The 19,532-nt window shown below is 51.4% G+C and overlaps 1 protein-coding gene across 3 annotated transcripts in view; it reads left to right on the top strand.

Moving 5' to 3' along the window:
* The first annotated feature begins 1,613 nt into the window (after window positions 1-1,613).
* MSI1 (musashi RNA binding protein 1) overlaps window positions 1,614-19,532 on the top strand; it is a 30,930-nt gene continuing 13,011 nt past the window's right edge. For 2 of the 3 annotated variants that reach the window (XM_033075552.2, XM_033075550.2), the window contains exons 1-6: window positions 2,461-2,606; window positions 2,850-2,890; window positions 3,025-3,106; window positions 3,220-3,304; window positions 8,056-8,097; window positions 9,741-9,833. In XM_033075552.2, coding sequence (XP_032931443.1) covers window positions 2,548-2,606; window positions 2,850-2,890; window positions 3,025-3,106; window positions 3,220-3,304; window positions 8,056-8,097; window positions 9,741-9,833 — 402 coding nt within the window. In that variant the 5' untranslated portion in view covers window positions 2,461-2,547. Of the gene's footprint in view, window positions 1,797-2,460; window positions 2,607-2,849; window positions 2,891-3,024; window positions 3,107-3,219; window positions 3,305-8,055; window positions 8,098-9,740; window positions 9,834-19,532 lie in introns of those variants that run through there. The other variant, XM_033075551.2, reaches the window with a different exon arrangement.

Here is a 19,532-nt window from a genome sequence, read left to right as displayed (position 1 = left end):
TGGAATGTTTTATATATTTACTTCTGTGAGGAAAGCTTCCTACTGTCACTAATCAGCAGATTTTTCAAGACCCACTGTCCTGTGCATTACAGAGATAATGAATTGATACTTACAAAGCACTTCGGGGTCCTAAGGTGGAAGTACAAAATATCATGTGTATGTTTTGGAAACAACCTCGGAATAAGTTACATGGTAGCTTACTGTGTCACTGCCAGTGATGCAAGTCCAACCACATCCTCCATCCAAATCTTCCTGAAGGCTCAATTTTTTTTTTCCCCTCTGATCTTCACATTGATCCTCTTCTCCCCTCTCCAATATTATTTTGGTGGAGAAAAAGTAAATAAAATAAAAACACAAAAAAAGACACAATGAAGCATTTTAGCAGTGTCCCTGAGAGTGTTCAACTTGTAGTATCTTTTAAAAATAACATGTTTAAAATTATAGTAATGCACTGGTAGCAAACCAAGAGATGTTATCCTTCAGTGAGTCTAACACTGAGCTCTTTTTTCTTTTTTTCCTCTTTCTTGTTTTTAATTAGCATTAGTAGTGACCCTAACTTGGGTAATTACGGAACCTGTGCCAGGTGACTTGAAATTATTAGCTAGTTCCCCCTTCAAAGTATTTGCCCTCCAAATAGGAGAAGCAGGTGCCAGGAAGAAGCAAAACATCAGTGAGTTTGGGCAGTGTGGCAGGTGGCTGTGGTGGCCCTGGTAGCCCAGCTTTGTCCAGGTTTCTCAGGACATGCAAGGGGAGATGGCTGTGATGCTGCCTCAGCACCACTGCTTCCACTGGCTCTGCACTCCTGCCCGTCACTGCCAGCTGCAGTACCACCTCTGCATGTCATTATTTATATTTCCCTGCTGCACCAGCCCTGCTGCCTCTCAGGGCACCTCCACCCAAAGTGATGACTTCAGCCCTGTGGAATGAAGAGTGGGTTATTCTGGAGAAGCAGCTCAGCCTGGACTGGTGGCAGCAGGAACTGGGATGCTGCATAGCTCAGTTCCCAGGGGCAGCTACCAAGTCTCTGGTGTTGAGAGTGTTTCTGTACCCAAGCACAGGGCCAGGACACAGGATAGGATCCTGAAACAGCTCAGGAAATTGGGTGGGTCAATGGTGGCTTGACAGAGCTAATGGGCAGAGGATGAATTCAACTCAGAGTTGCAGCCCATGTAACAAAATATACTATCACAAAATACTGTTAAGGTGTAGTGGTTCCTCTCCAGAAGGAGAGGATGTGTATTGGGACTTGGACAAACAGTCATGAGAGAAGGGGAAGAAAGGTCAAATGAGGATGGCACTGACCTGAGCTGTCAATACCTTGCTTTAGGCAGTGAGAGGGTTCAGGGGGGACCCATGCTAGAAGGAGCAGAGCCAGGGATGCCTGTGGGAGTATTTGGCAGCACAGTAGCATATGCCTGGAATCCAGTGATACCCTCTTGCCATGAGAAAGGGTCACAGCACTGTCACCAGAGTTTTTGAGCACTGCTCTATTCTGATGTGCCAAAAATGCAAACAAGTGCCTTCTCCCAGAGAGATGCTTGGTGCAGTCAGGCAAGGTTTCAGCTCTCCTCTTGACTCGAACTTTACAGGTATTTCATTTGCTTCTCGCTGAGCTCCTGCAGTCACCCGGGCTAGGTTGCCCGAGAGCAGAGGTGGAGTACACAGACCTGCTCGAGAAGCAGCATGTGAATGAACTTGTGTGGCAGTGGAACTCGTATGGAACCCGGCACGACTCTGTCAGCCTGAATGAGCAAGAAACTGCACGGTGCCTTGGGGACCAACCTACCCTCTTCCCGGTGAGCGGCGGGGAGAGGAGAGCGGCTGGGCCGTGCATACCTGGTGCTGCGGGGCTCTACGGGGCTCCGCGGTGCCCGGCAGCAGCTCTGCCCCGGGTCCTGCAGCCTGGGCACTGCTGTGCGGGGCAGCAAGCGGCGAGACCGGGAAGCCCCTAACCCCTGCAGGGTCCCCGCGGGCTGCCAGGGGGCACAGAGGTACCAGGGCTCCGGGAAGGCGCCTCAACTCCCCGCTGCCCGGTCGGGATCCCGGGGCGAGCAGGGCAGTCCTGGTCCCGACCTGGAAGCGCCCTCGGCGGCGGCGAAACACCGGGAGGAGCAGGGCCGGGTGTCCAGGGTCCGCCGCAGCGAGCCCGAGCGCACCGGGTCGGGCCTGGCTCCGCCGCCCTTTGTCCGCCGCCCCGGGGCAGGTGCGGGCGGCGCGGCCGGGGACAAAGCGGCTGCGAGCTCTGGGCTGCTCCCACCGCCGCCGCGCCCGGGGTCGGGCGCTCTCCCCCAGAGCGGTGCGGGCGCGGCTCCCGGCACTCGGCCCCGGTGCCGCCGGCGGGTTTTATGCGCAGGGCGGCCGGCGGGCCGGCGGGGGTGGGAGGAGCCGGGCAGGTTGTGCCCGCCGGGCCCTCCTCCCTCGCTCCCTCCCCGCCCGGCGGAGAGGGGTCGGGGGAGGGGGCAGCATGGCCTGTCCGTCCGGCCCCTTTTCCAGCGCTCATCTGCCCCGGGAGTGCGGCGCCGCTCCTCGCAGGGAGAAGAGGTCCGAATGGAGACAGACGGCAGCCAGCCCGGCCTCGCCTCCCCGGACTCCCCGCACGACCCTTGGTACCTCCGCGGCGGCTGCCGCCGGCCGCCCCCACCGCCCCCCCGGGTCCGGCCGCAGCCGCCCCCTCCCCCGGCCCCGGCCGCCCGGCCCGGGCAGGCGCGGCGGCGGCGGCGGCGGTGCCGCTGCCAACATGGCCGATCCGCGCCCTCCCCTCCCCGCGCGGCCCCGCCGCCGCCACCCCCCGCGGGGTGCCGCGGCCCCCCGGCGCGGCCCCGCTCACGGCTCTCCCCTTCCTCCCGCAGCAAAATGTTCATCGGGGGACTGAGCTGGCAGACCACGCAAGGTGAGCGCCGCGGGGCCCCGCACCTGCCGCCGGGGCCGGGGGTGGTGGAACTGGGGCTGAGCCTGGGGGGGGGCGGCGGGGCCGGGCCGGACCGGGCCGGGCCGGGACATCCACGGTGGGTGCTGTGCTTGCAGAGGGCTTGCGGGAGTACTTCAGCCAGTTCGGCGAGGTGAAGGAGTGCCTGGTGATGCGGGACCCGCTGACAAAGAGATCCAGGTGAGAGGCCGGGCCCGCGCCTCCTTTCGCTCCCGCCGCGGCCCGACCGCCACTTTAACCAACTTTCTCTCTTCTCTCTGCATCCCCTCTTCTGCCCGGGCTGCGGGGCTCAGGGGCTTCGGGTTCGTCACGTTCATGGACCAGGCTGGCGTCGACAAGGTCCTGGCCCAATCCAGACATGAACTGGACTCCAAGACGGTGAGATGACTTCTCTCATCTCAGGGGTGCATTTGCCAGCGGAATGGCTGTGCTCGGAGCAGCCGTCGATTGTAATGTTTGATTTCCAGTTAGAGGTTGTAAACTATTGATTCCTGATACGGATCGATCGTTCCCTCCTCTGTCCCACTTGCCGGCGGGCAGCCTAGCTGCCGCCCAAGCACCGGGCTCACCGTGTGCCGATTCCTGGTGTGGGTCTGTGGATCCTGGTGATGGTTTTCGTCTCCCCGTTGGTTGCTAGGCCTATCTGGGCAGTGACTGTAGCTCTCTCGAAGCTGGGACGGCTGAACGCGTTTGGGATGAGGATTTGTCCCGGGAAATAAGATGTGTCTGCGTTTGGAGAGAGGGAGGCCGCCTTTTCATCCTGTGTGCTGCCGAGCACTGATCCCTCCTCAGGGGTGCTGTTCCCCAGCGCCCAGGCCCTCTTTCCCTGGACATGGTGGCCTGTGCATCCCCCCTTCCTGGCAGGGAGCCCTTGCTTTGTGCACCCCAGAGACTCTCTTGTGGTTTCCCCAAGTGAAGTTTTTATAATGGGCATGGAGGTTCAGGACTTCATTGTCTCTGAGTGTGGCCAGTGCCTGCCCATGTGGGCCATCATCGGCCTCTTGGAGTGTCTGTGGCTCCAGCCCTCACTCTGCAAGTTTGGGGGGATGAGGAGCCCCTGCTGGGCCAGCAGAAAGATTTGGTGGCTCACAGAACTAGCGGCATAATGTGGTGGGTCCTGCCTTGTGAATCTGTGGTGCTCAGGAGATGTGCAGATTGTTTTGAGCTGTGGGGGTGAGATGTCTGAGTGGGAGGTCCTTTCTCTTTAGTTTTAGTGACTTGCCTTCCCCTGAATTCCTTTCCCTTATTGCTGCCCTGGGGTGAAGGTGAGGGTAGGGATGGGGGAGTGGCAAGGGCTGCAAGGGGATGGCATGGTGAGGAGGTATATTCTGGCTCCGGGCAAGGGCTGCTGAGGAGTCCAAATGCCGAGTTTTATTTCTTGCAGCGCGTGGCCTAGGCGTCCTAGTCTTTATCTTGGCAGAAGAAGAGGGCGGGAGAGTGAGACCCTCTTTCTTAGGGTTTACGGCATGAGTTGCAGCAAGATTTATGTCTGTTCCTGTTTAACTGCCTGGATCGCTCCCTTTGATGTGCACAGGTCCTTCCTCCCCACGGGAGCTCCTGGTTAAACCCACCCCAGCCTTCCTGGCTGAGGCTGCATCCCCAGGACTCCCAGCCGTGCTCCTTCCAGGAGTGATGTAAAGTGAATTTTGCTCTGAGCGGGGGGTTCTAGTAATGACTTTTGAGGAGAGCCCAGGGTTTTCTTATTTCTTTTCTTTTTTTTTAAATTTTTTTACTATTTTTTTATTTTTTTACTATTTTTTTACAATGTCTGATCAGCTAGTCCTGTCATAAGTCTATGGGCTGGCATAGACCCTCTTGAAAAGCAAGTGATGGATGTCTGTTGTAGCACTAATCCTGGAAGTGTTTCAGGGCTAGGAGTGAACTGAAATCCACGTTGTCCATTCTTCTCTGCGGGCCGCCGCTGCCGCCTGTGCGAAGGTGCTCTGCAGCCCAGGATGCAGCCCGTGGTGCAGCCCACACGGGCAGGGAGGGACAGTGGGCGAGCAGGGAGGGACAGTGGGCGCTGCAGGAGAACAGAGGAGCCTCGTGGTGCAGGGCGCGTGGGGACCGGCCAGCCGTTCTAATTCCCTGCTGCATCTGCTCTGCTCACCCTGCCGCCACGGCACGGAGAATGGGGAGAGTTTCACCACGGTTTTCTTTGTCAGGAACTTTGATCCTCTTCTCCCTTCCTTCTTATTTTTTATTTAGTGCAGTTTTCAGCTGGGTCAGATGTTTCGGGATGTTTTGCCTCGTGAGAAGTTAGTCTTGTGGGAACACATGAAACCTTCATATGCCTTTTCCCTGCTGAGGTGAAAGGCTGTGCCGTGAGTCATGGGCTAAATGACACAAACTTATCTAAATCTTAATTTAGAGTTTTATGAAACTTTGCAGGAAAAGGCCTCGTGTCCTGTAAGGACAGCTTTTGATAGACAGTGTCTGCTCAACTTGTTGCTTCATTGTTTTCTGATTCTTCCTAACCTAATAAAGGCAGCTGGCCCGATTCTTCTTCGGGGCAGCCTTGTTCTTTTCAGACTCCTCTTTGTTTGCAAAATAGATAGCAGCAGAGACTACAGGGTTATTTTTGAAAATACTTGATATGAGAATTGTCTTTACAGTCTCAAGGTAAAAGATGTGCATGACTTTGTAAAGCTGCAGCTGGCTGCTGCCTTGAGCTGCTTCTTTACGCGCTCTGGGATGAACACTTGGCAGTGCTGGGTCATCCCATCGTTTCTTTGTTGCCGTTTTTGAGTTTTTGCTGGGTTTGTCTTTTGTGGTGAGGCAGTGATGTGCAGCTCCCCGGCAGTGCAGACCAGCAGGGTGGAGGTAGTGACAGAGGTACAATGGAAGAACAAACCCGGACCTGATGTCTCACAGGTCCTTCCCAGCCCTCCCTGTGCTTTGGGACACTGATACCAGCTAGGCTAACACAGGAATTATGTGACCTGAGCTATGAAATGGGGCTGTAGGTGGCCTGAAGAGCATTACTGAGGACCTGGCTGGCCTGTTGGTCCACCTGCAACTTCAGTGGGATTCCTCTTCCCCAAAGCCTTGTGGGCTGAACTGGAAGCAGTTTGAGCTCAGGTGACTTCCATTCACTGCAGCCTGATCTGGGGTTTTGTTTTTTGGATACAATCTGAGCAGTTCTGAATGCTCTTAGCAGATTTTTATCTGGGTTTGTAAAAAGGATCCATTACGTCAGTGGGTGACACTGAAACACAACTCCTCCAGGGCTATTTGTTTTAACACCAGAAATGAAGGAATAAGGTACCAGTGCCTTCGCTTTAATTAGGAAAGACTCCAGCCACCAAGGAGCAGTCCAGTTTGAGTAACTTGAGTCCGGCACCGAACTCACTCCCCTCTGCATGTTCCCAGGGCTGCGCCTGCAGTCGGTCACCCCAGCCTCCCTCTACCTGCAACAATAGCTGGTTGTGCAGAAGAATTTGTGAAATGACTGCCTGCTCTCTCCAGCCAGGAGGACACGTTATCTCTGCCCAGTTGATCACACTCAGGGTAATGAGAAAATGAGGCTGAGCTTAGCATTGCTGAGTATGAAAGCGTCTTATTGGCAGGAGCTGAATGACACTGGCTGAGAAGTAAAAGACAGTAGATTATTGTTTTTGCTTATTATCTGCCATCAACCTCCCGGTCTCCTGCCGTCCCCTGTCCTCAGAATTCGCTGTGGGTGTCTGAACTAGCCAGGAAGCAGTGGTGGGGGGGTTGTGTGCCTGGAGAGGGGAGGGCCTGGATGGTTCCGATGCCCCAGGGAGGCACTGGAGGGTACGCTAATCTGCTGGTGCTTGGAGCTTGGGGAGTGAGGTTTATTTTTGAATTTATTTGTGCTCTTCAGTTTTGCCTGTGTTTACCTACGTGCTGAGTTTATTTATGTTGTAAGCTGTGAGTCAGGATGGAGGTGGGGAAGGCAGGGAGAGGAGCTGGTGGAAAGGCACAGGGGGGCCAAGCTCCGGGGCTGTGAGACAAGTAAAAGGATGCAGGACGGGAGGGCAGCCAGGCTGGAAAGCTGAACAAAGCAGTGAGAGGAGCTGGAGAAACACAGCTTCCTTTTGGGCTGTTGGAGCTGCTGGGCTGATGGGACAAGGCTCCAGGCTGCCCTCCCAGCTGCAGCCTGTCCAAGTGCGGGGATGAGCCAAACCTGCCTTCACCACAGGTCTTTGTAAGCTGATTTGTAGGTCTGGATCATCCCCGATGTGATGTAACTTTGCAGGAGTTGCTGTAAAAATAGGCTGTAAAGAAAGAGGTGGTGGCTGAGGAGGAGAGGAGGCTTTGTGGGTGTTTGGCTTGCAGCTGCATTAATGTTGTCCCAGCCTTTGTGGTGGTGCTGGTGATGGTGTGAGGCCAATGTAGGAACGCGCTCATCCGTGCTGAGCCCGGCACAACACGCGGCACCTGGATGGCGGCGCGGGGCCGGCTGGTCCGGCCAGCAGCAGGTTTATAGGGAAGCTGAACAGGCACAATGGAGGCTCAGCCCGCGGAGGGAGGGAGGAGGGAGGCATCACGGCTTTGTGTGCAGTGCGGCCTGGGGAGAGGGGCAGCACGATCCCTGCGGCCGCAGCCTCCGCAGCCAGGGGGCCCGGGCTCCTCGGGTTAATTTGTGCCATCCTGTCTACTCTTTTATTGCTTCTTTTTGTCTGCTCTTCAGTATGTGTTTGAAGGGATGAAATGTTTGGGGGTTTGTGTGCTGGCTGCTTTTCTGTCTTGTTACTACCCAAATGAACTCTGTACTTGTAGGCAGAGTGAAGGGTGAGAGCGGACAAGGCAAAAGAAACCACTTTTAATGTGAGGCTGGCGATGCAAGGCACCCAGGGGCCGGCCAAGCGGGCGGTGCAGCCCTGCCTGTTAATCCCAGCAAGTGATGGGCTCTCAGTGCATCTGCCCAGCGCTCAGCTGGAGATGGACCATTGCATGCTGGGACTTGTAGTCTCCCTGGGTTACACCTTACCAAGAGGGAAAGATGTCTGCAGCCAGCTTCATTTTATGTACCTCAGGTAGATTCTTTGGGTTTTTAGCAAGGTGCCACATGGGCAGAGACAGTTGCTCACATAGAGGAAACAGTGTGTCTGTAAATAGGTAGGAAAAGCGTGTTCACCTGTTCTTCCCCACATCTCTTTCAGATTGACCCGAAGGTAGCATTCCCTCGCCGAGCACAGCCCAAGGTAAGCACGGTGGGCAGCCCTTGTGCCACAAAGGGCAGAATTTGTGGTGGTGAATCTTGTCCTTCTGTGCAAGGTGGCCAGTGCATGCAACAGAGTTGCTTGTGGGGATTTGCTCAGGACTCACCTGGAGCGCAGTGCTGGGAGTTTGCATGGCACTGAAGGCACCAGGAAGCCCCTTGGTTGTACTTCAGGATGCACTAGATAGAGCTGGTGGGTTAAATGCTGCCCGGGGTGAACTTATCCCTTCTGAGGTTGCAGACAATGAGTGGAAGTTCCAGGCCTCGAGAGATATGGAATAGCTCCATCCTGTGATGTGACACAGGTGGAAGAGTGTCGTGTGTGTGCACCTGTATGGCAGGGAAGGGGAGAAGGATTTCACTTTGTGAAATGTCCTTGTGTACTTCAGCACTGGAAAAGGTTAAAGGAGTTTGGTGTTGGTTCTTATTTACAAGGGGCTCTGGCCCTAAAATGCACAGTGGCAGGAACTTTTTCCAGGTTTGCAGCTAGAAATTTGTAGCTGAGGAGCCAGCAGCATGCTGGAGACTGCTTTTAGACTTTGAGTCTTCCTTTAACTTGGCTCTGGGATGTGAGTTTTAAAGTTTAGAGTCTGTATTCCAAGTGCTGTTAGGGGTGAAAGAGCTGGGGAGAAGCTGTGCTGAGAAGCAGAGAGGAAAGAGGAGACTGGTGCTGGGAGGGAAGTAAGGGGTTCATGCACTGAGAACAATTGGTGAGCAGGTATCCCAAGTAACTGGAGCCAGGAAGCACATGGTAGGAATTGGGTTAATTCCATTAAGCAGTTTGGTGACAGAAGGTGCTTTAGTGTTAGAACGGGCTGCTCTCCAAGCCAGGGAATTGCTGCGGATTAGCCCTATGCTCCTTGGGGTAATTAGGACCATGTGTTCCTCTGAGAGCAGGGGTGTAGCCAAGCAGCTAAGGGGAGGATGCAGCTGGAGAGCTGGTTCAAAGGATGTCGGTGTGCCTCAGCCTGGCAGCCATGGCCCCTCTCAGGGTAGTTAGTTTTCTTCCTTGTCCCAGCTGTATCAGTGACAAGTGGCAGAGGGATCTTGTCTTTACTTTCTTTCAGAGGCAAAAGTGATTTAACTGGATGTTGACTGGGCTCCATTTAAATAACTGGCAAATGGTAGTGAAATGAGGCTTATTCCAGACTGGAATGCTGTGCAGTTTGTGGGGTGGGAGGGCAAAGCCTAGGGAACCTGCCTGTGCTGGCAGGCCTCCTGCCACCCTGCAAGCAGAACAGCTACCCCTGGGGTTGCCTGGAGGAGGCTGGCTGTACAAAGTGGCAACACTGGGGAAGGGACAGCTGTGCCCCACACGTTTGGGGTGGTGTCACAGTGCCAAGGAGGGGTAGCAGGTTGGTGAGGGGAAAGGCTGGTAATTGTTTGATGAGGAGGTGGTGGCTGGTTTCTGGCACATGTGATGGGGGCTGTGAAGGCAAGAGCATGAATGTGGTGTGGGACGGATCTGCCAGCTGTGCTTGGCCAGAGGGCTTCAAGAAGTTGAAGCTCAGCTGCAGCAAAGGGAAAAGTGCTTCCCAGCAGCAGAGGGGAGTTAGTGGCCTTTTGAGTCTCGTTCTCTGCTCGCTCTGGGTTTATTTGGTGAATTCCTGTCCTTCCCTTTTCCAGATGGTGACCCGAACGAAGAAGATATTTGTGGGTGGTCTGTCTGTGAACACTACTGTGGAGGATGTGAAACAATATTTCGAGCAGTTCGGGAAGGTAAGTCTCTTGAGTGATGTTGGATCAAAGCTGTTGCTTCTGGGGCAAAAGGAGTTTTCTGAACTTTTGTGGGGGCGGGATTAGAAGCTTGAGTCTTTTGCAAGGGTTAAGTAGATTAAAGGTCAGTTACAGATGCTGGCTGGCTGTAATGTCCTTGTAGAAGCTACAGCCAGTGACTCCTGCCCTGTGGTGATTTGAAACAGAGTTTATCCTTGTTCCCAGAGTTGCTAGGACCTCTGCTATGGGAAATGGTTTTCCAGTTTTTCCCTATCCAGAAGCCTCTTGTGGCTCACAGGTTTGTAGTTTATTCAAATACTGGAGGAAGGTTTGTAGACACTCTTAACAGAGTGGCTGCTTTATCAAACCTCTGATTTTGTCCTGTTTCTAACTCAAAATCTTGTGTTTTGTTTTTCGATAATCCTTTATTAAAAATAAGGCTTTTAGTCTTGAAACCTCTCCTGCTGAGTCTTGGGCAAGTGGTGGTGTAAGTTTTGTATAGTTGAAGAAAGTTTGGCACCAAGGCTGGCTCTTGTGTTGGTCTGGCTCTTCTGTGGCTGGTAGTGGCTCAGGGAAGGGTGGGTTACTGCGGCTGGAAGTCGCCTGTGCCATGGTCCATGACAGCCAGGTGTGGGAATTGTGAGATTGGACCAAATCTGAGGATTGAAGGGAGGAGCTTGGTTGTGACCTTTCAGCTGAGGAGGTTGTCAGCATCCCCAGGAGCGATATCAGCAGGATTAGACTGAAGGATCCCAAGATTTTTAATGGGATTAGGAACTGAAGGGGATCATCATAGTGCCAAGTGTGGTCACCTCTGTGGCAGGACATTGTCACTGTTTCTCTGTTGTTCATTGGTGTTGTGCATAGCTTTGCTTTTTGGGGCAGAAAGTTTTGGATTCTGCAGCTCTTAGAACCTTCCTGCCCAGTTAGGAGGGAAGAAGATGGTTTGGTGGGTGATGACCCAGCCAGAACATTGCTGATAGAATCATGGTCATGAGGGAAGTACCATGGGAACTGCAGTATGGGGATGAAGGCTTGGTATTAATTTTCTTTTGAAATTTCCTGCAAAAGGGTCATGTTATGTTAAGGCACACTAATTAGTGAAAGGAGAGGGAGTTTTGTAACCAGATTTGCGATATTGCTGAAACTTTTGAGCAGAAAGTTTGGGACAAATATCTGCTCAGAACCTTTGTTCTGCTTCTGAAACCAAACTTGCATGTCCTGGTGTGTAAAGTGGGACTCTGTTCACTCCTAGGAGAAAGTGATCGGATTTCCTGGCGTTTGCCGGTTGGTAGCTCTGTGTGGTTTCATTTTCTGTAAGAAATAGGAAAGCTGTGTTGTGTCCCCAAGAGCTTTTACATGGTATCCTCAAGGGTGCCACCACTGAAGGTGGTGGTGTCCACGTGTCTGTGCAATCTGAAGGCCGTTTGACTTGCAAGTTCCGTGCTGCTGATGGATGTGTTTGATAGGAAAACAAATTGTCTTTGGCATAATCCCCTTTTAACCTTGACTGTATCCCTGCTAATTCAAAGAAGCATGTCACAGAGGACTCAGTTTACAGGCAGTTACAGTAGCTCTAGTCTGAGCAGTTCTTTCCAGGTCTTTTGGGGTGCTGTTACGCTTCTCTTGTTTAATGGTTGTGTGCTGAGAGGTGTTGTGATATCAGGCAAGGACTGGTTGTGTGTGGCTGTTTTCTGGAGTAGGCAGGAGGGAGAATTCTGCATAGCTGGGTGCAATTCATTTCTGAAAAACCAGTGTCCCAGACAACATCCAGTGCTGCAAATCTGAGTGAGGCTGGAGCAGCTGTCCCCTTGGCTCTGGGGAGTTTCCATGGGGAGACATTAGGGCTGCTCAGATTGATTTGCTGTTTTCAGGGCAGTATTCTGACTCATCACTTCAGATGAGAGACTCCTCAGATCTCTTGTGTAAAGCATTGTTCCTGGCCTGTAACCATCTTTCAGACTAAGCCTCAAATAATTTACCCATGGCCAGGAGAACTGTAGAGAAATTCTCTGCAGTAGATAGCTTGGTATGGCTGATGGGCAGGATCAGTGGGAAAGTGCCTTTCAGAGGAAGCCTTGTGGCCTTCAGCTCTGGAGTTCTGAGCTCTGAATGTGCTGTTGTATGGTTTGTAGGGCTAAGAAAAGCCTGTTGCCTTCAATTTCAGCTGTGACTCGTGGAAAGCATGATTTTGATACGCAGTCACTTTTGATGTCTCTTTATGATGTGCTGGGGGCTCCCAGCTTCCACAGGTCTCCTACAATCCCATCTTTACAGGTGTCCCAGACACCAGGAGTGGTCTTCATCTCTGATTTACGGCATCTTTAAGTGAGAGGTGCTGAAGATCCAGTCATGGTATCCTCATCTCAGAAAATGTTTTTTTATTCAGACTTTCCAAGTCATTTGGGTCCAGTATTGCTTCTGGAATTGTGTCAGGACTGTGTGAAAAGGAACTGTTAAGGATGCTCTTTGAAAGAATTTCTTTAGAGAACTTACCTTCTTAGGAGAGAGTTTCATAACTATTCCCTTTTCATTGAAGTGGCCCCACAGTTACCTAGGACATTTCAGGAGAAAAATTGCTCCTCTTTCCTCCTGCCTAGCCAGGAAAGGCATGGGAACACTTAGGACCCAGAGAGGACAGAGCCAAGAGCACCAAGTTATCCTGTCCTGATTCTTCAAGCTCAAAGTGCCAGGTTCCCAGCAGTGATTTTCAGTCAGTTGTTGAGAACCCAGTGGCAAACTCATTTGGGGTCTTGGCTTCAGGGGGAGATCATGCTCTGCTTCTGAGGACAGGGGAGTCCAGACTGCTGGATGGCTTTTGCATGAAGGTTTGTATGTCACCCTCAGGTCACAAGCCTGAGTGTTTCTTAGATTTGCCATCGCTTAAAGACTTTAAATTAGGATAGATGCTTTTGAAAAATACATTTTAGCCCAGACAAAAAGCATGTACATGCTGAAGGAATTACAAAAGGAAGTGCTATGGCCTGCAGAACAGATGAGGTCAAATTAGATTATCATAATGTTCTCTCCAGTTCAAATCCGTGAACTGCAGCTCACAAGTCCACCAAGGTGGTTTGTGTTGGTGCATCTCAGGTCAAAAGCAGCACACCTCCTACGTCCATTAGCAGGAAAAAATGGAAGTTTAGTTGGGCTGCAAAGGAAATGGTTTTCTATTTCATTAGACAAAATTCCCAAATGTGATTTTTCCATTTTGACATTTCTGCTTATTCTTCTATTTTTGTTTTCTTTTCTTTTCATTCCTTGCTGTGTCCAAAACCTTCTCTCACCTTTGTAAATGGAAGTGGCAAAAGAAAGGTGAAAATGTGTGAAAAGGAAATGCATGAGTATTACTTAGCAATAAAGCAAGAGAGGGAGAGGCTGGCACCCCAGTTCTTCATATCAAAATACTTGGTTTAACAGGCACAAAAGGTGAAACTTCAAAGAAGATCTCAAATACCGTGTGAGTGTCTTTGCTTCAAAGAGAGACACTTTGGGGTTTTCTTACCTTCCAAAACTCTGACTAAAATATATGGGCTGCTGTTTTCCTGAGAAAGAAAATGCAAAGGTTTTTTTCGTTTTTTTTTTTTTTTAAGTACAGAGAAAGACTGAGAAGTGATCTCAAGCTGGCTGTGGTTTGTCAGGTGCAGCTGCAAGGGCTTTGACCATAGCAAGATCTCTAGGAAACACTTCTCCGGTTCCAAAACTTGAATCTCTCTGAGATCCAAGCTCAGGCCATGCACATGCTTTCTAAAGGAGATTATTTTTTCAACTGTAGGACAGAAGTCCTGGAAAGACTTTCATTCACAGAATGTGTAGCCAAGTAGTTTGGCTTAAGTTGGATGGTGTTGAAGATCTTTAGACAGCAGAAGGAATTATTTCAACAGCTTCTAGATTCAGGCTACCACCCTCACTGAAACCTGCAACAGAAAGAGAGGAGGAAGGTGTCTTGCACCTACCACCTCAGGCACAGCTAGTCCTCTGTCTAATTCAACACATATGAGAATGCCAGAGGAGCTCAAGTTGCAGCTTCCTCCTTTTCTACTTCAATCTGTGGGAACATGTTGTTCTGTATTATTTTTGGGGAGGAAAAGGGGTTGTCCATCAGAGCAATTTCTTTGGACTGTTGGGTCTCTGATCTTGTAAGCAAGGTTATTTGTGTCAAATCAAAACTGAAAAAACTCAGATCATCTTTCTAATGAAGACTTGGTCTGATGAAGTTTTGTGGTAGAGAAAGTCATATAAGTTGCAAGATAGGAGGCTTAGAAGAAATAAAGTCATCTGATCATGGAGCATGTCTAAACTGCGAAATCTTTGCTGCAGGATGTTGTTGCTAAAATTTACATAGGCTCCAAAATGATTGGGCAAATTCATGGAAGGTCTTTTAACATACACAGACACCCCTTTAATTCAGAAAATCTCCAAATCACCAAGAGCTTGAACGGGGATGTAGTGTTCTGGGCTCTGTGGTAATATCCTTGCCTTATCTTTATGTTCTTCCAAAGTTGTCTGCTGGTTGATATCTTGGGAGGTTTTGGGCAAGGCAGAGCTCTGATCCAGCTTGGTGCTGCCGGTCTTTTGTTTATCATCAGGAGAGAAGCTGATCTTAACAGAAACTAGAAGTGCACAGTTCCTGGAAGAAATGGGGGCCTGCACCTGAATCAGGTGTTTGGACTCAGAGTTGTGTGTTTTTGCATTTGGTGAAGCAGCAGTGGAGGAAATACATTCACAATGACGTCTTTGCATGACTCACTACTCAGTTGCAGCACCAAGGGTGCTTGGAAAGTGCTTAAAACCAGTCTGCATCTCTCACTGGGCCTGAGGTAATTGTGTATGGATGAGTCGGTCATGAAAGCTCTGCCTCTCTGTGAGGCAGCTCTTGCCCAGAGAGAGAGATCTCCTCTCTAAAAATACCCTGTAAGCAAACAAGAAAAAAGATCTGAGGTCTGAGGAGGGTTCTGACCTTTAGGCTGCCATCTAATACTCCATCCAAATTCTGGACCTTAGAGGTCCTCAGGTCTCACTGTGGTGAGAGCTGTTACTGTTGTGATGAGGGAAAATCACAGTATCTGAGGTGCTGGATCTGATGAGGGTTTGTTGGCCTGTCACAAATGCATATTCATGTACTCCTGCCAGAAGAATGGGGTGATTGACTTGGGTGTATGAAATGAGGTTTTCCCTGCTGACTAATGGGAGAACCTTCAGATACTGATGACAGATATCTTTAAAGAAAGACTTGTTTCTATGCCTACAGTGGCCATGATTTTCCTTTGGATTGGGAGAATGTTAATTAATCCTTAATCTGCCACTCTCTGGAAATTTCAGGGATCAAAGCTACTTGTCAACCTGCTGTGGATTTCCAAACTGGATTTTGGATTTTCTTCCACAGATCAGAGGGCAATTTATGTAAATTCTCACACATAACATGGTTGCCATGAACAGATGGGGAGGGGAGGAGAAGGGGAATCTGATCACCTCTCTTGTGGCAGTAGGCAGTTTGGCCTGTGGTAACAATGCCTCTGGAACAAAGGGTTCTCTGTGCTCCGCATCTGGTAGGCACATAGCCAAAAACACTCTAGCAGTAATGGTCATTCAGGTCTTTGGAGGTTCATCTGATATTTGCCAGGTGCCTGTGTGAGAGCAGGCAAGGACACCTGGACAGGCTGTTCTGCTGTCCTGTGGCATGGAGCAGGCTCTGTCCCCTTGGCCAAGTCTCATTCCCAGAGTTCTGGGAGTGGGTCTGCAGAGTGGGGTAAGAAGGGTCTTAATGGCACAGCACACCTGCTCCCTGGAGCCAGGCTCTCTGTCCATGCATCCTCCTCCCTGCAATTGGCCTGTCCTGTTTGTGCAGCTGGGAGAACCTCACAGGGTTGTTAATGTTGTCTCTTGACGGGATGGCCGAGTGGTTTCTAGCTAGTTTGGTTTCTATTTTCCATATGGAAGCTGTCTCAACAGTTACTATTTTTCTGCCTGACTTTACTACAAATATGTAGCCTTGATTCCTTCTAGGACCAGCTCAGACATTTTAATTTGCAGTTCAGGTGAAAGATGTCCATCTTCACAAACCATCTGCTTGAATATTTATAACTTTCAACATCTACCTTTGGGAAAGTGCATCCAACATTTCCTATCAAACTGCTATTGGAAATTATTATTTTTTTAAATCTGCATGAGGATGTCATTGGCTTCCCCATAGCAGATAACTAGGAAAATTCAAAGATACTGGAGTGGGATTAAACCTCTGAAAACCCCTGGGTATTTTGGCCAAAACTGGATGGATCAATTGTGATTATGGCACCTTTAAGTGAGAGGCGCTGAAGCTTCAGTTATGATATCCTCATCTCAGAAATTGTCGTTTCAGACAGACTTTTTCCAAGTAATTTGGGTCTAGTATGACTTCTGGAATTGCATTGGGACTCTGTGAAAAGGAGCTGTTGAGGATGTTCTTCTAAAGCATTTTTCTTTAGGGGACTTACCTTCTGAGGAAAGGGCTTTCTTTGGGTGAACTCTGTTCACTCTTTGTCCAAATGGCCTCACAGTTATTTTAGCACCTGCCATTACAAAAATCACTCCTCTTTCCTCCTGCCTAGCCAGGAAAGGCATGGGAACACTTAGGACCTAGAGAGAAGACAGCAGATTCCTTAAGCTCAAGGTGCCAGGTTCCCAGCAGTGATTTTCAGTCAGTTGTTGAGAATCCAGTGGCAAGCTCATTTTGGGTCTTGGCTTCAGGGGGGAGATCATGCTCTGCTTCTGAGGACAGGCGAGTCCAGGCTGCAGGATGGCTTTTGCATGAAGGTTTGTATGTCACCCTCAGGTCACAAGCCTGAGTGTGTCTTAGATTTGCAATCACTTAAAGACTTTAAATTAGGATAGATGCTTTTGAAAAATACATTTTAGCCCAGATAGAAAATATACAAAAAAACCTACTCCTATTTTTTCCTTATTTAGGGGAGGGATAGGAACACTTAGGGCCTAGAAAGCAGGGAGCACCAAGTGATTCCTCTAGCTCAAGGCACGAGGTTCCTGGGAGTGATCATTTCCAAGAGCATGTAGTGACAGGGCAAGGAGGAACGGCTTAAAGAGAAAGAGTAGGTTTAGATTGAACCTTAGGAATGAAGCTGTTCCCTGTGAGGCTGGCGGGGCCGTGGCTCAGGCTGCCCAGAGAACCTGTGGCTGCCCCATCCAGGAGCAGGTTCAAGGCCAGGTTGGACGGACTTGCAGCAGCCTGGAGGGAGGCGGCGGGGCTGGAAGGAGGTGATGAATCCCTCGGGAATGCCGATTGGGCTGTGCCGGGGTGCCGGAGGCCCCCGTTGGGTGCCGTGCCGCAGCCCATGGCAGGCCGCGGGCCCGGAGCGCTGCGGGGCGGCTTTGTGAGCCGCTAATCCGGGCCCCAGCTGCCATGGCGGCCGCGTTGCCATCGCGACGGCCCCGCCGGCGGCCGCCTTTGTTGGGGCCCGGCGCGGCCCGGCCGGGAACGGCCCAACGCGGCGGTGCGGGCGGGGAGGAGGAGCGGCCTGGGGGGGCTGTGGTGCTTCAGCACCACAATAGCTCCCAGGGATGGCTGGTGGTGGTGTGGAGGCGGTGCAGGCACAGCTTTGGTGGGTGCTGCATGGTGCCTCGGTGTGAGGCTCTGCCCGAGCCCTGTCCGGTGGGAGACATCCCCTGGAGTGAGGGCTAGGGGGATCTGGGCCCTGCTTTACCTCACAGGTGTGTGCTGAGGGCACCCACCTCAGCTCACAGGCTGCCTGAAAGGAGATATAAACATATTCATGTGTAGGTTTTAATGGCAATAAAATACATCAGTTATAGCCATACACTGAGCTGAAGCCCTGGAGTTGTATGCATATACACCCATATATATATACACACACACTCACATACTGTATAAGGTTTAGTTTTTAGCAGGAAACAGCTGTCAAATAGAGTACATGTGTTACAATAAATGTTTTTGCAAGGCAAGTACATTTCGGGGCGCTGGATAGACACCTCAAAGCAAAGCCATCGGAAAAAGCGCAGAAGGAGGAAGGCTGCAGCTCTCCTTACAGCATACAGCATGGTTTGGGGTGAAGTGGTTGCATATCTTCTGTCTCTGGATGCTTGAGCGCTGTGGCAGTGCCAGCCATTGCCTGGGGTATTGCTGTGCCAGGAGTTTGTGTGGAAGTGCACTGAGCTCTGCCACTTGCAGTTGCTCCTGCTTCCCAGGCTCTGCCGAGAGGAGGGCTGGTCAAGCAGAGTAAGTCAGCAGTGGGCCTGTGCTCTTTGACACTAGCTTGTTTTTTTTTCTCATGCCCATCTTTCATTGTCATGGGTTTGTGGTCTCCAGCTAGCTGAGCTGGGAGTGGCACTGACACAGCTTTCTCCCAGTGTTTACTGGGCTGGAGAACAGTTATTTCTTGTAAACTGGATGGAGCAATGGATCTAGATTTTAAAATTAGCAAAACCAGATAATAAAACCTGTTGAACTATTTTTAAGCCATGTTGGGTTTCCCTCCAGCACATCACAGTTGGGCTGTACCATGAAGGGAAATGGTGCAGATGTGGAAGCAAGTGGTGATGGGGAATGACAGTGTGAGGAGCTGCCCTCAGTGCCCATCTCCCTAACTGTGTGTTTTGGGAAGCTCCTGAGGAATTGCTTCAGGTCTCTGTCAAGGCTTATGTCCCCTGTGGCTCCAGGCTGGATGCTTGGCATGTTTTTCAGGTGTTTGTTTACTTGGCTGAGGGAGGCTGAGCCAGGATGGTAAGTTGTGAGATGAGCAGGAGCCAGGTTGTCTGTTGTCACCTGGAGTGAATGTGTTAGACAAGACTAAGGGCATCTAATATGATCTGTCTGCTAATGATGGTACTGGAAACGTCAGCAAGGGCTCCTTCCATCCACCTGGCCCTGAGATGGAGCTGGGTGTCCTGTGTTGCCCTGGGCGCCTGAGAGTAGGAGCCTCACCCTTTCCTGTCTGGAGTTGTGGGGTGTCCATGGGCAAAGCCCGTGGCTGCCTGTGCCAGGGCATGGGCAGCTTCTGCCCTCTCCAGTGACTGTTCAGGAGGAGGCAGCAATGCAGATTCTTCCCAGGGCAAGGCAAAGGAGTAATCCTGTGGAGCTGGGGGGCACGCAGGGCTTGCTGCTCAGGGAGCGGCTGTCTCACATGGAGAAGGAGGAGGGCCAGGGCAGCTGCTGGCCGGAGACTGCTGCCACCTCCCCTGAGCACTTGCACGTCCAGTTTCATAATCGGATTAAGGCAGTGGTATTAGAGGAGGGATGGGTCAGTGGGACAGGTTTACACTGGGGCTTACACGGAGGGGATTGAAGTGTATTTTTTAACCCTGCTCGGGCTGACCTGCGGAGCGGATACGGCTCCACAAGGCGAGACCCGCGGGAAGATGGGGGGAAAGGGGCACCAGGCGGTGATGTGCTGGGGAGGAGAGCAGCCCCAGGCCGGCTGGGGGATGGGATCTGGCCGCCCCTCCCCCCGGGAAGGCAGCCCTGCTCAGGCCTTGCAGTAAATTTGCTCTAATTACAGCCTCCAGCAGTGGGAAACCTCACTTAGAGGAAAGGCTCCTCTGGCGTGGGGGTGGGGGCGCTTCCCCAGCTTTCCCAGGCAGGCTCTGTTGTCTGAGGCCTCTGTTTCCCCCGCCGCTGGGAGGCCCCTTATTCCTCTCCCCTCTCCAGCTTTGCTTCTCTGCCCCCCTTTGATTCTCCTCTCCTTTGAGGCC

Source organism: Catharus ustulatus, chromosome 18 (assembly GCF_009819885.2).
Source record: "Catharus ustulatus isolate bCatUst1 chromosome 18, bCatUst1.pri.v2, whole genome shotgun sequence".
Classification (NCBI taxonomy): Eukaryota; Metazoa; Chordata; class Aves; order Passeriformes; family Turdidae; genus Catharus; species Catharus ustulatus.
This window is presented reverse-complemented; position numbering and strand designations above follow the sequence as displayed.